Source organism: Buceros rhinoceros, unplaced genomic scaffold (genome assembly GCF_000710305.1).
Source record: "Buceros rhinoceros silvestris isolate BGI_N320 unplaced genomic scaffold, ASM71030v1 scaffold17709, whole genome shotgun sequence".
In the NCBI taxonomy this organism is placed as follows: Eukaryota; Metazoa; Chordata; class Aves; order Bucerotiformes; family Bucerotidae; genus Buceros; species Buceros rhinoceros.
Window position 1 is genome coordinate 9,011 of NW_010433462.1, and position 14,260 is coordinate 23,270.

The 14,260-nt window shown below is 38.9% G+C and overlaps 1 protein-coding gene across 1 annotated transcript in view; it reads left to right on the forward strand.

The window, feature by feature from the left end:
* Positions 1-9,721, forward strand: part of PRKD3 (protein kinase D3) — a gene marked incomplete at its 5' end in the record, with an annotated part of 18,134 nt that extends 8,413 nt beyond the window's left edge. Inside the window, 8 exons of the mRNA XM_010144120.1 lie at positions 1,448-1,500; positions 1,872-1,944; positions 4,743-4,849; positions 5,445-5,606; positions 6,072-6,170; positions 7,305-7,572; positions 8,486-8,571; positions 9,429-9,721. Of these exons, the coding sequence (XP_010142422.1) occupies positions 1,448-1,500; positions 1,872-1,944; positions 4,743-4,849; positions 5,445-5,606; positions 6,072-6,170; positions 7,305-7,572; positions 8,486-8,571; positions 9,429-9,602 (1,022 nt within the window). The remainder of the gene's footprint in view (positions 1-1,447; positions 1,501-1,871; positions 1,945-4,742; positions 4,850-5,444; positions 5,607-6,071; positions 6,171-7,304; positions 7,573-8,485; positions 8,572-9,428) is intronic.
* Positions 9,722-14,260: the final 4,539 nt, after the last annotated feature.

Here is a 14,260-nt window from a genome sequence, read left to right on the forward strand (position 1 = left end):
TTCAGATTACATGTTGGATCCTGGGCTTTCCGATTTTTTTTTTTTTTTTTTTTTTTTTTTATCCCCCCCCGAAGTGACAATTTTTCATCCCTTTTTCTTATGCATTTCAGACACTAGAAAAATGGGTTTATTTGGAAGGAGTAACTTAATCTCTACCTACCAGATATTTTGTATCCTGTGACAGTCTGTGAAAAAGGGTTCAGTTTCAAAAACTATCTTCGCTTTCTAGTTGCCTTGTTTCAACTTTGAGTTTGGTTTTTTTTTTTTCTGTTAACCTTGGTAACTGCCTTCTTTCTTGTCTTTCCCTGTGTCCTGTACTGTTATTCCAATACAGACTTGACTATAGGTAATAGTCGGTAGACATATGCAAGGCTGTAATTCCAGTTCATATTTCAGATGTGGTGCTCACACTGTCTTTGAGAACTAGTATTTGTCATTATCTCAAATCCGTAAATTCCTTCTTTGAGATAAAGCACAAGTGGCAAAAATCAGATACAGACCTTTGTTCTCTGAAATTGTATTTTTAAAGCTCAAGGCTCTTAAGGTGATAAAGGCTCTTTTCAAAGTCCTAGTAGATCTATTGTATATCTTCTATTCACCTTGTAGGTGAATTTGTTCCATTTCGTACGTTAACAAATGGTAGGTGTCCATTTGTCTGAGACTCTTCACCTCTGTCTTGGAAGTCAAAGGGTGTTTTCTACCTTCCTTGATGTATCTTGTCTGTGCATCATAATGTTATTTCTGTAACGAAAACTTCGTGTTAACATCAGCTGCAGGCTGAAAAATTCTGTGTCTTTATCTGGCCCTTCTACTTGCAGATTACACTTCCCAGATGCGCTCTTGTATTCCAGAGATTGATATGCTTCTGTAGTTTACCCATGAAACAAAGGTTGTTTATATTATAGGGTTTATTGCTTTTTTGACTCTCAGGTCTTCTGTTACTTGCTTTGCTTGATTTGTTTCCTTTTCTTACGCATTAATTCTGGGTATCTTGATGCCACAGAAAATTAGTAACCATAATCGTTTGACTGTAAGGGATCTACCTGGTCCTCTTCCCTGTGTTTTTATGCATTGCTGCCAGAGATTCTTAGTAGTTTAATGAACTCTGATACAATTGCCACATTACTATTGCTTTTGCTTCTCCACCTCTCTACTGTGGATTCACTTGTACTGTTCTACTATGTTTGTAATCAGCCACATGACTAAAACGGACAAATAATCCCAGCAAAACTCCCAAGGCTGTTTATCTAATCAATCTGTGAAATCTGAGTTCCGGGGTGTGATGTTTCTGCAGAACATCAATAACAATCATTTTACCATGACTGGGTTAGAAGTCAGTAAAGGGTTTTTATTTGTTCGGTTATACCTCCCCCCCCAGTTTTTAACAGAAAAAGCTTATGCTTCATATTTACTTACTCAGTTATATCTTTTTTTTTTTTTATTGCAGAGGAGTTATCTCTAAGCATCTCTGTTTCAAATTGCCAGGTCCAGGAGAATGTGGTGAGTCATCTGCATTGTGTAATAATGGTGTTTATTTACCTGGGTACGACAATGTAGTTAACAGTAGCAGTGTCGGGATGAGAAAGCAACACCAGGGCATAGCTAAAGGAACTCGTTCTATATACAGGAAGTAATCTACTTACCTGGTGCCACGGTTGGTTTGTGTGAATGTGTGCCCCTGCTTACAGTACAGCAAAGGGGAGCCTCTTCTGGAAAAGATTGTTGTGTTTTTCCGCCCCATTCAGGGTAACGATGACACCCTTTACAGAGTTTGATTAATGTCAAATGTAAATACAATGTAGCCAGTACTAATATGCTCGCGAACATTTTAATTACTCCTCATCTTTGTGATTTCTGTTTTCATGCATTAGGATATCAGCTCTGTGTACCAAATATTTGCTGATGAAGTGCTGGGTTCTGGACAGTTTGGTATTGTATATGGAGGTAAATTGCATTAGATTTCATTGTGCATTTGTTAAGGTAGAATTTCTGTCTGCTTGATATTATTAGCCTTTTAATAATTACTTAGCTGAATCTAGAATGTCTAGGTGAAGTTTATCCTGTTAAAAATTGTTTGAATTACTTCACTGTGTCTCACTGCAATTTTATGTACAGTATTCCTTAATTAATTTTTTGCATCTAGAGTTTTGCATTGGTATCAAAATCAGTTTAGACTATGCATTGCATTTTGACCACAACAAAATACAAAGCAATCTCTAGTCTGCATTTGGCCTTGGTTAATGATTTGGGTTTTTTAATTGCAAATTCTAACACTGTCTCTATTACGGAGTATTAGAAGTCATGCATTTAAGGAGGCTGTCAGTTATACCTGTTCTTAATGATATCTGAGAGATGGGGCCAAAAGCAGTTAGAAAAATACATATTTTAATTTATGGTTTGGCAGTATTTATGCTAATATGGCATATTTTATTCAAATGGTTTTGCTACAAATTTCTGTCAGCAGGATAAAGTAGAGGGAGGAGTTCTTTGTCAAGAGGTCTCAGTTTTGCATTTCAAATGTAGTTTTATCACTTCTAGGTTTTTAGAACTTCTATTGCAACATATGACTTGTTTATAGTATATAATCACAAAAAGAAGAAATACTAGAAATGTGTCATATGAACTCTCTCTCTATTTTTTTTTTTTTTCTGCTTTTTATGCCACGTGTTATATCCCAAGTGTTGAGAAAGTCTCAGACCAAAAATCTGGAAAGAAAGGGTGAACTAATGATTTAAAAGTGGTAACCTTTCCGCTTCTGTCCTGTCTTTCCAGTCGGGAAGTATTGTGGCTATGACTCTTCTGTGCGCCAGTTGTGTAGTGAAATATTTTTCTCTATTACTTCTCAGCTGCTTGATGGAACTGCAGTGTGATGGTCTGGTTTTACATCACTCTTGAGAGATGTCTGTTTTTTCCCCCCTGTATTTCCTAAAGCATATTGTGAATGGAAGTGTGCTCCCCCTTTTATGAATAGAACATTGATTTCATTTCTTTATATAGTCATCTAAATTGCCTTTCAGATAAAGCTCATATTTTGCATGATTCAATGCTTATAAATGCTTATGAGCATAATAAATGCATATAAAAGGCTTTTATTATATTAAATTTTGTTACTTAACGATGTCTTAAAATATATAGGATATGCATACTCAGCTTCTTTAAAATAAAATCACAAGCTGAAAGCAACAAAAGAGAATATAGAAGAATATTCTTTTGCTGGCTCTGCACACTGCTTAATTGTTGGTGTTTTGGGGAGACTAGATCTGGTAACTTCTAATATTGGCTTCTCCCCACCTCTGTAGGCTTACTGAAATAATGGTAACAAAACCTTTTCTTAAACAAATTTAAATAAATTTAAGTTACTCCCATTATTGTGGTGTTTGGGTTGTTTGGTTTTTTTTATTGTTGTGGGGTTTTTTTGTGTCCTCTGTCGACAAACATTTACAAATTGTAAATCAAAAAGCTGTAGGATATTGATATCCCATTCCTGTTTCTTTCAGTGAGAACAGTTTCCCTGTGCTTTTCCTATTTTGGTTAGTTTTGAAGGGTCTGAAAAATGGAGACGGAAAAAGAAAATACTTGGCAGTTTCTTACTGATGTAAAACTTTTGCTGAAACCTGGTTGGTTGTGCTTTACTTAGGAAAAGTAAATTTCAAGCCGCTTTTCTGTTAATCATTCTTCATGTTCAATTTTTAGCTGTAGTCTGGCTTCTGTAGTTGGGTGTTTTGTTAGTTTAGTGGTTTTGCTTTATGTGCTCTTGCAATCTAGCATTTGTCATCTGGGTTTTGCACCTAGTTTGTAATTTGTAGTATTTCTGCTACAATATTGTTTCAATATAACTTGATATCTAGTGGAGCCAGACTTTCCCTAAACCTAAGGTTTTATTTAAACTATAGCTGAGTGCTGTGATTTCTAATATTTTGCCTAAAAATTGATTTGTCACAGACAAAATGCCTTAGATTATCAAGGTCTTGCAGCATGTGACCCCATTAACCTCCCTGATGTGAATGCGATAGAGGTCAGTTTAGCAGTGATGCCTGGGTAAGCATTTACAGCTACTCCCTTAGCCCTCGAAAAATCCTTTCCATGCACTGCAGAATGCTTCTCATGTAGCTGATGCAGATTTCTACAAGGAATAGTACTTGGTGCTATCGGCACAGTTTTTGTCTTTCCACAACCTTTTAGAGCTTTTTGACCCCAACAGACTGCCCCTGGTGTTAATGGGTTGTTCTTCATGGCACATAATCACTCTCATTTTCCTGCAGAGTATTGGATATGTAATTTCCTGCGTATAGAGCTGTGTGTGTGATTTCCTGCTTGTGGAGCCCATGAAGTATGAAACCATTGGAGCAGACTTGTAGATCTTTCTTCAGATTGGTCTTGAGTGGTTTTGTTTTGTGGGTTTTGTTTGTTTGGTTTGGTTTGGATTTTTTTGTTTTTTGCAGAAGAGAGGCAATATTCTGTGGGAGTAGGTATTACTTGGTCACGTGCAAGTCTCTTGCAGAAGCAAAAACTTCATCTAATGCATGTGATGTCAACGTGTGTGCCTGACAGCATAGTAGTAACTGGTTTAAATTTACCTACAGCACTGCTGTTGAGGCTGATTGCTTATTGTTACTCGTATACCAGCTGTAATTTTAACTATAAATATAGTAATACTGCACACTTGTACAGAATTTCTGCTGTAACGTTTTATAGCTATGAATTGCTTGTACCTATTGATAACTTACGGACTTTCTGTTTAGGAAAACACAGGAAGACTGGAAGAGATGTGGCTATTAAAGTCATTGACAAGATGAGATTTCCAACTAAACAGGAAAGTCAGCTTCGTAATGAAGTAGCTATTCTCCAGGTAAAAAAGTAGTTTTGGATCACATTGGAGTTTGTATGAGACAAAAAGCCATTAATGAGATTTTTGTAATGTGTGTAAATGCTCTGAATTGATTTCTAAATCTGCATATGCAATTTCTCAGTCTTTTTGTAAGAGGGAATCTTAAAAGAGTGGGAATTCCTGAGTATTTGGTAGATTTGATAACTTGAGGGTGGAATCTAACCCCTGTGGAGGATCCACTGAAGACATGTACTTTGGCTCCATGCTGTCTCCCTCATGTAGTAGGAAACTCTATTATTTGTTGCTGTTCTCCTCTACTGGCTCTTCAATCTATGAGTGTTATTCTCAGTGAGTGTTATACTCAAGCAACTAAGTAAATGAACAGTAAAATTAATCATTATAGATAATCTGTGATGAAACAAATTAGTCTTAGTGGCAATAATGGGCATGTTTTATGGGTTGATATTTGTTTCAAGGTAGTTTCTTGCCTCAGACATTTTGCTTTTTCATCTCTAACTCTCCACTTAACTGCTTTTTGACTTGTGCTATAACATTTCTGTGTAATTTAAGATATTTCATACTGTTTTAGTGAACTACCTGAACTACTTTATTTTAGAATTTGCACCACCCTGGGATTGTGAACCTGGAATGTATGTTTGAAACACCAGAACGGGTCTTTGTTGTGATGGAAAAGCTGCATGGGGATATGCTAGAGATGATTCTTTCCAGTGAGAAAAGTCGGCTTCCAGAACGAATAACTAAGTTCATGGTCACTCAGGTTAGCATTCACTCTCTCCGCCTTGAAAGGAGAGGCTAGATTTGTCTTTTATAATTATGTGAGAGGTTGTTTGGAGAAGAGGTTTTCTGTATTGTTGCTTAAAAGAGACAGCATGGAGGGCTGCACATCTAATGAAAGTTGATTAAACATGGAAAGAATTTTGAATGTTAAGAATGTTAATTTTTTTGGCCTTCTTTCCCAAGACATAACATTATTGACATCCAAAGATGCGCGTCAAAACAGTAAGCATTCAAGAACACGGGGAGGGGTGAGGGTAGGGAATAAGGAAGATAAACCCCATCAGTCCCAAGTCTTGATAGGCTGAAAAAATAGTAACTGCACAGTATATATGGGTTAATTCCTGGAGACTATGTTGATACGAATTACTGTACTGGTTAGTGTGCGTGGCTTTTGACACTTTTGATCTGCTTAAATAGTCGTGAAAATGTTCTTTCCTTTTTGTAGATACTTGTTGCTTTGAGGAACTTACACTTCAAAAATATTGTGCACTGTGATTTAAAACCAGAAAATGTACTACTAGCATCAGCAGAGCCATTCCCTCAAGTGAGTGAAGATGAAAAAATATTTCTTTCATCACTTTTTGTGGGTCTTTAAAAAAAGAAATGTAGGCATTGCAGCTTAAAAAGTAACCTCTTGGGTGATTGTTCAATTGACTTAGTATAGAATTACTTGAAGTACATGTATCGTAGTTGTCTTTTTTTTTTCCATTCCAACTCTTAGCCTAGGTTTATGCTCAATGGTCTGTTGCAGTTTCTTTCCCCTCAGGCGTGGATCACATCTCACAACAATCCTGTACACCAGCACTCTTTCTTTTAAGGAGCCTGCGAAGTACAACTGTTGCCAGCACTTAGCAAAAGACTCTGTAGGCTGCATCTGTTTTTATGCTTGTGAAGTTTGTAATTTGTGGAGGATATACAGAAATTAAAAGCTGCTGCGAAGTATCAGGGAATTGCTTCCAGTACTGTGACATTCATGCAGGGTGGAGTGGGCTTTTGGAGAGTCACTTGTATGCCTTTAGTGCATCACTCTTTCTTATACCCTGAGGAGGGCTTATTATTTTGGGGTTAGAGCTGGACTTGTACAGATAAAAGGAGCCAGATCAAGTGCCTGCTGTATTCAAGTTAATGAACCATCCCAGAACCATGAAGATTTGAGCATCAGTGCAGGCACCAGCTGTTAATGCTTTTTTACCTAGACGATTATTGGACTGTTTCATCTAGAGCTGGCTGGGTCTGAGTTCTAGCTAAAACTCGTAGTTCAATTTCTGTGTAGCTGAAGGCTCCAGCTTCAGGAATATGATTGAGAGGAATGTGATCTGACTGGGATTCAAGTGCTTTTTAAATTTTGATTCTGTGCCTTGTGAGGGTGCAGATTTGCCTCTGAAAATAAGCTGAGTTTGGAATGAAGTTTTTTGTCCATATTTGCATGCCTGTGGTCATGTACTACAGAGATTGCCTCAGACTTGAGTCTGTTCAGGTCTCGGTCTGAAGTATTGCTGCAAAACCAGCAACCTAAAACCTTAGCTGACTGGTTTATGTAATGTTTTGTCCCTGTTTTAGTGCATACAGTGTTGAAATGATGGCTGGAAGGGTATCAGGTACCACTCTGGTCTTGGGCAGTAGCATGCTTTGGAGATGAAGCAGAGCTACCTCAGTTTAAAATATATTTCTTTTGCAGGTGAAGCTGTGTGATTTTGGCTTTGCACGTATCATTGGCGAAAAATCTTTCAGGCGTTCTGTGGTGGGAACGCCTGCTTATCTTGCCCCTGAAGTGCTCAGGAGTAAAGGTTACAACCGCTCTCTAGACATGTGGTCAGTAGGCGTTATTGTCTATGTGAGCCTTAGTGGTACATTCCCTTTTAATGAAGATGAGGATATAAACGATCAGATTCAAAATGCAGCATTTATGTACCCGCCAAATCCTTGGAAGGAAATTTCTAGTGAAGGTAAAGAAGTTAATTTTCTCTAATAGAATGTCTTTATATGTAGGTAATATATTCAAATGCTTAAACGTAAAGGCTTATTCAGACAGGGTGTGAGAATTGTTGATAGCTTGAGTTTAGTAGACTATGCCAAAATGGACAAATACAAGCTGGCATATATTTGTGAAAGGTAAATTGCAAATGTAATGTGTTTAAATCATTTTCAGGGCAGGAGGAGGCAATAAAATTAGCAAGAAAAATTAATCGCATGCATGATGAGTGGGACAAAGAACCTGAAACTTCTCCAAATTCCCTATGAAAAGTTAAATCACGTATTTGCTGAACACTGATCTCAAAACATAGTTTATCTAAACTATAATTACAGAAACGGTTCAAAGTTAAATCTGAACTTTTAGTTTTGTACATTAGCAAGGGAAACAAAACCTGGATCTAAATGTCACATCTGAGAAATACAGAAGTTTGCAAGATTGGTCTCTAGAGCTCTCCAGTGCCAGCTTTATTTTTAGAAATGTGTATATGGTTAACACACAGGTAGATTTGGAAGGACATGTACAACAGTATGCAATAGGGGAAGTACCTACATAATTTTGGAAGGCATTTTAGATTCTGCTCAAGTTATTTAGGCACTTCTGAAAGTCACTAAATTCAGTAGGGTAAAAGACTAACAAATAATATAGTAAAGTTTTTTTAGTGTTTCCATCAAAGGTGGTGATGGGTGAAGCTTACCCCGTACTTATTTTGTAGCCTAATTTAACATAAAATTAAATATAAATTTCAAGAGCTTGATTAAGTTTAAAAGAGTTCAGTAGGATGCACACACATACATAAAAAATTCACTTTCATTGCAGCATTTGAATGATGATAGAGGTGATTAGTATTGAAACAATATAATCTTTGTTCCACTTTTCCTTGCCAGCCATTGATTTAATAAACAATTTGCTTCAAGTGAAGATGAGAAAACGATTCAGTGTTGACAAATCCCTTAGTCACCCATGGTTACAGGTAAACCTATCTGCCTTCTTCAATATGCTTATAATGGGTAAACAATAATTTTGTTCGTTTGCTTTTATTATATCCTTCAGAGGCTTATTAAAACTGCTACTATCAAAGTCTGTTAACAAGTATCTGTGGAAGCCTGAGTATTTCTGGTTTTAGCTTTACATTTTACATGCTCTAGGATTCTGTCCATCTGTTGACAGCTTCTTTCCTCAAGGAAAGTTTTGTCTCGCTGTGTCTCCTGACCTTTACTTTCTGTCTGACATGAACATAGAGTTTTACTCTTCTGGCACCTCTGCTGAATGCATTGATAAGTGCATGGAGCCCCACTGAAATCACTACAGTGGCAAACATTGTTTGTTCAGTGCTGAAGCGGACACACAACCTGGTGTGTGCTATAATTTATAGTTGTTTTAGAACACAATTGTTTGGAATGGAATTTATTCACTGCTCTGAGGCAGGTTCCCTTCACAGTGGTTTTGCAATACTGTATGCACATATCCATGCATGTGAATAACTTAGAAGATGTTAAGGGGAAAATTCAGTTAATTTTGAGTACAAACATTATTGGAACAAGTATAATTTAATGTATTTTTATATAGAAATTAATTTTATAATAAAGCTGCCATAGCTGTCTTGTTACAAAAAGTTGTAATGATTTACGCTGTTAACAAGCATCGTTACTAGCCTCTTTAATTTTGAGCCATTCTTTGTGGATGCTCTGTTGGGGTATTTTGGGGACCTTGTTGATTATATCTTGTGGCTATTTATGCTAAAAGTAGAGACAAACTGCAGAATTTTTATGTGGGAAGGTAATGCTGCTGTTTCTTAAACTGCTTCCTTAAATCTTTTTTACTCCTTAGGATTATCAGACTTGGCTTGACCTCAGAGAATTTGAAACACGAATTGGAGAGCGTTATATTACCCATGAGAGTGATGATGCACGCTGGAAAGAACACGCGTATGAACACAACCTTGAGTACCCCCAGCATTTTATTATGGCTCCTAATCCCGATGACATGGAAGAAGACCCTTGATTTATTCACTATGCTAAACTGCAGCAAAGAAGGATGCTCCGGACAGAAACTGAAGATTCGTTTTGGAACAGCTGTTGCTCTGAGTGCTGTACACATAGTTCAGTATACAAAGCCCCAGAGGATCCTGCATTGACGTGGGAATAGACTGTCATCTGACAAGCTTTTCCCCATCTCTGACCTAAACTACAAGTAGTTACTGGACAGTGCGATAAGCCCCGTTGAGTAACAGTTCACCAAGGTGTGTGGCTACAAAGCCATTATTGAGGTGTAATGTGTACAGATTTAATAGTTTGTGTGTTTTTCAAAGTTCATTTGGTTTTTATTTTATTTCTTTTCATAGCCTACACAATAAGAATTTTGTAATGTTGTAATGGTTTTCTCATCCCTGTTTGCTATGCCATAGAGGACTGTTTTTTGTTACTTAGCTACATCTCCTGTTTCCTAAACTTTGCATGGTGAAAGGAGGCTGTAAAAAGAAATCAGTGCGGAATACCTTGGCTGATAGCAGAACATGGTGGTTTAGGTTGAATACAGCTTCACAGATGAAGGAATAATTTGCTGCTGCTAAGACGGTTAAATGTGTGTGTCTGCCCTAATTGAACTTTTTCCAGATACCCCCAAAAAAGAAAACCCCCTAACTTCTTACATTCCTCTTGAAATGCTGGCTGACAATCTAAAGACATGACAATCAAAGCTATGCTAGTCTTTTATTTTGTCTGTTAAAATAGAGCAATAAGCCACAACAGTGTGTTACTGTGCAAGCTTGGCACACATCATTGATACACACCAAAGGCATTTTGCCTTAAAACTACATGACTTATGCACCGAGAGCACACAAGCTTGATGTAGCATATCCTTTCACTCCAGAGAAACAGCTTATAGCAGAGGGATGTGGAAGAATAGGGAAAAATACATGCAGCTTTCTTCTACTGTTTTGAGTAATTAGATTTTTAAAGTTTTCTAATATTTTTCTGATTTGTTTTAAGGTTCCCTGGACTTACATCAGGAGTAGTTTGTAGCCTGCTAGCTTGTATCTTAACTCTGCTCAAAACCTAGGAGTAACAGTGGACATCAAGTCACCTGTTGTTTCTGCTAGGGTAGCTGGATTGTAGGAGGAAGGGCTTTGCCTTCTGACCTTAACCTGCAGCCCCTCCCATCCTCTGCCCTGTGTTCAGTGTTGTTGTTTGAGCTGAGTGAAGAGTCCAAAACCAAGTCTTAATTCAGATGCCTAAGCTGGTCAATTCCCAGCTACTTCCTGGTCTTGCGTCACAGTGGAAAGAGCAGGTATTTGGAAATTATTTCCTCGGAAGACAGTGTAAAGTTTTGGTATTTCAGAAAAGTTTGAGGCTATGCAAATGGAAGAGAGGAGTTTTTTGTCCTATTTTGGAAAGTAGAAAAGGTGAGATCTTTCCTTTTGTGTGGGATAACAGCACTGTGCTGCTGGAAGGTGCTGAATGGCTGTACATATCCCTGATGTGCCAAGCTGCTTAACTGGAGCTTGAAGTATTTTAAAGGCTTGAACTGCAAAGTCAGCGAGAGGCTTTCGGGTATCTCCTCTCTCTCCTACAAAGCTTGGGTTGTTGGGGTTTTTTTTGTCCGTGTGTAGATAACTAATTTTTCCTAGTGGTGTTGTTCAGGTAAGGAAGCAGCTGAGCAGACTTTTCTGAGTTGTTAGATATATGCAAAATTTTACAGGGTTGTTTCAGGGCTAGCAGCTGCTTGCAGTGACAAGTGACCTGGCAGAAAAGTCAGTGGCAATTGCAGAAGTATGTACCCACAGGTAAGTTTGGGTCTTTACCCCACCTTTTCCTGTTGCCCTTAATGGAACTGCCACTGCATTTTTGTAGCGACTGAGTTGGTAAAGGCTGAAGTCTGGTTTCCCTGGTAGGATAAAACAAACTTGGTACAACATGTTGGTGCAGGCTGTATGGCAGTTTTCCACAGGCAGCAGCGGGCAGAGCGTTTCAGCCCTTCCAGCCACCATGCATACTCTCTCCTAGCACGTTTTTCTCAGGTTTGTGCAGGTGACTTGCATGATGGCAGTCCCTGCCGCTCCTACACTGGGGGTAATTCTCCCCCTTCTACCCTGTCAGGGCGGCACAAGTGATCTCAGAAGGGGCAGAATTTGTCCCTTAACCTTGCAGTCCTGCTAAGGCAGGGTTTCAGGCTCCGATGTTTCAGAGGCACTACTTTTCATCTTTGGAGCCAGAACAATCACCTCTGAAGCTGGCAGCCTGGTATTTGCCCAGGCTTGGCAAGGGAAGTCGTGCTTTTTTTTCAACCTCCACTGCTTAGTGACCAAATTTCAGAGAAGCCATTGCTATCTTCCATCCTAACTGTAATAATGTAGATTCAGTGTGGTTTTAAACTTCAGATTTTATACTTGACCTGCCATTTCAGGTTTTCCTGTGGGGTCTTTTTTGTTGTTGTTTGTGTTGTTTTAAGGGAGGAAATAAAGCCATCTCAGTCACTTGAAAAAGCACATTAGGAATACAGGAAGGAGGGGACAAAAATGAAGTAGAAAGCCTTGCTGATGTCTCTCCCCATGAAGTCTGCTCTGCTCCAGAATATTACATGAGCTATTTATTCTTCCAAGTTGTATTGAAAAAAATAATGATGTTGTTGGCCTTTGGAGGAGATTGACTCATCATATACGCAGGCTGATGGGGCCAGACAATAGAAGCCACAAGAAACTAATAACGGAGGAACCAAAAAAAATCGACATACATTAGGAGTAAACTTTCTTCAGAGTAGTAAAAATAGGTGAGGTTTTTTATTCCCTTTTTTCTACCTTTACTGCAAACTTTGACAGCAGTAGGTTACAGTGTTTAATATCCTTACCCTTAGATGAATTAAGTTGCTTCATCCAAGAAATAATGCTATGATGATGCTAGAAAAAAGCTCATGTAAAATTTATAGCCTCAAAAGGACACTTTTATATTTTTATACATCCCCTTGTTTGTAAATATCCTCTGATAAGCTTGAAAATAAAATTTATTTCCCTATCAGACTAGTTCTTTTTATTTACGTGAATTATCTCTCCTATCAAATTTCTTAGAAGTAAATGGTTCTTTATACTTCCTCGTTTGTGGATTTGTCATCAGATATGCCCTGCTGTGCGAATTCTGTTAGCAGGTGCTTTGGAAAGAAAGTGACTCTTTTTGCATGGTCCCTGTCACCATTCTCTTCATAAAAAGTATTTTCAAAAACATTAAGGTATCTTGTTTTAAGTACCAAAGCTGAGCACATTTAGAGTCTCCCTGTCACATCTGCTTGTTACTGACAAGCTTGAACTTGATTCTGCTAGTAGATACTTCACTCAGCTCTGTTGTATGACCCCTGAAACATTGTTCGTTCTCCACTCTGTGTATAGTGGTTTCTGTCTGTGCAGCGTTTCGTTTCTACACGTACTGATTCAAGTAGGTCTGTCAACAGGTTTAGTGTCCTGCTCGAGATTTACTCTGAAACAGCACTCCCCACCAAAATGTGGCTAAGCCCTGCACCATAGTTTGGTGTGAGAAAATTGCCTGCAGGAATGACATTTCATGTGCTTTCAGTTCAAAGATAAATAAAAATATTGAGTTCTTACCTTACTGCCTATGTAGCTATATGCTGATTGCTTTATTGCAAAACTTTTAATTAATGTTGTGTTGGGTTTTTGTCTGGTGGGGTTTTGGTAGCTGTGGAGGGTGTTACTGCTGTGGCTCCTTGTAAGAAACTTCAAGAAGCCACCCCAGCTCCAGGTTGGACCTGCCTCTGGCCAAGGCCAAGCCACTTGCACCTCTGCAATTAAGTGTCAGGTGGGCTCCTTTGTTTTGGGAGCTTTTTCATGTTGAGCGGGACCTCCAAGAGATAACCACGTGCACACCCAAGTCAGCGGGAAAGGAAAGGGGGAAGCACACTGAAGCAGCTGCTCTTTTTCAGCCTGTGCTGAGACAGCAGGCTGAGCCCTTGCAGACCTTAGGAGATCAACGGTGGAGCAGAATGCTGTCTGCAGCCTCTGGAGGACCCCAAGCTGGAACAAGTGACTGATCCTGAAGATGTCCATGACTGTTGGGGCAGGCCTGCAGCCCATGGAACAGACCCATGCTAGCAGAAGTTCATGGAAGACTTGTCTCCTGTGGGAGGGACGCCATGTTGCCACAGGGGAGGACTGTGACTAGTTTTGTCCTTTTGCATCTGAAGAGGAAGGACCAGTAAAACAACATGGAAGAGTCCAGGACTGACCACAACCCTCGTTCCCTGTCCCCCTGTGCAGTTGGGAGGAAGAGGTAACAGAGCTGGGCCTGGGAAAATGGGAGGAGTTGGGGGAAGCTGTATTTATCCCTGTTGTACTCTCAACTGGTGAACGGGTAGTGGTTTTGTTTACACTGATTTTGTTTCCCCAAGCTTGAGTCAGTCTTTTGCCTGTGACTATGACTGGTGAGTGAGCCCTCCCTGTCCTCTTTATTGACTCTCGAGCCTCTTGGTGTATTTTCTTCTCCCCATCCCACCACGTGGGGGGTGGAGTGAGCAAGAGCCTGCATGGTGCTTTGTTGCTGACTGGGTGGGCTTAAACCACAACATACATGAAACTATAAAATGCAGGACTCTGTTCCTTTTACTTTTTTTATTTAATAAGTTGCTATTGAAAGCTACTACTATCAGACATTTTGCTG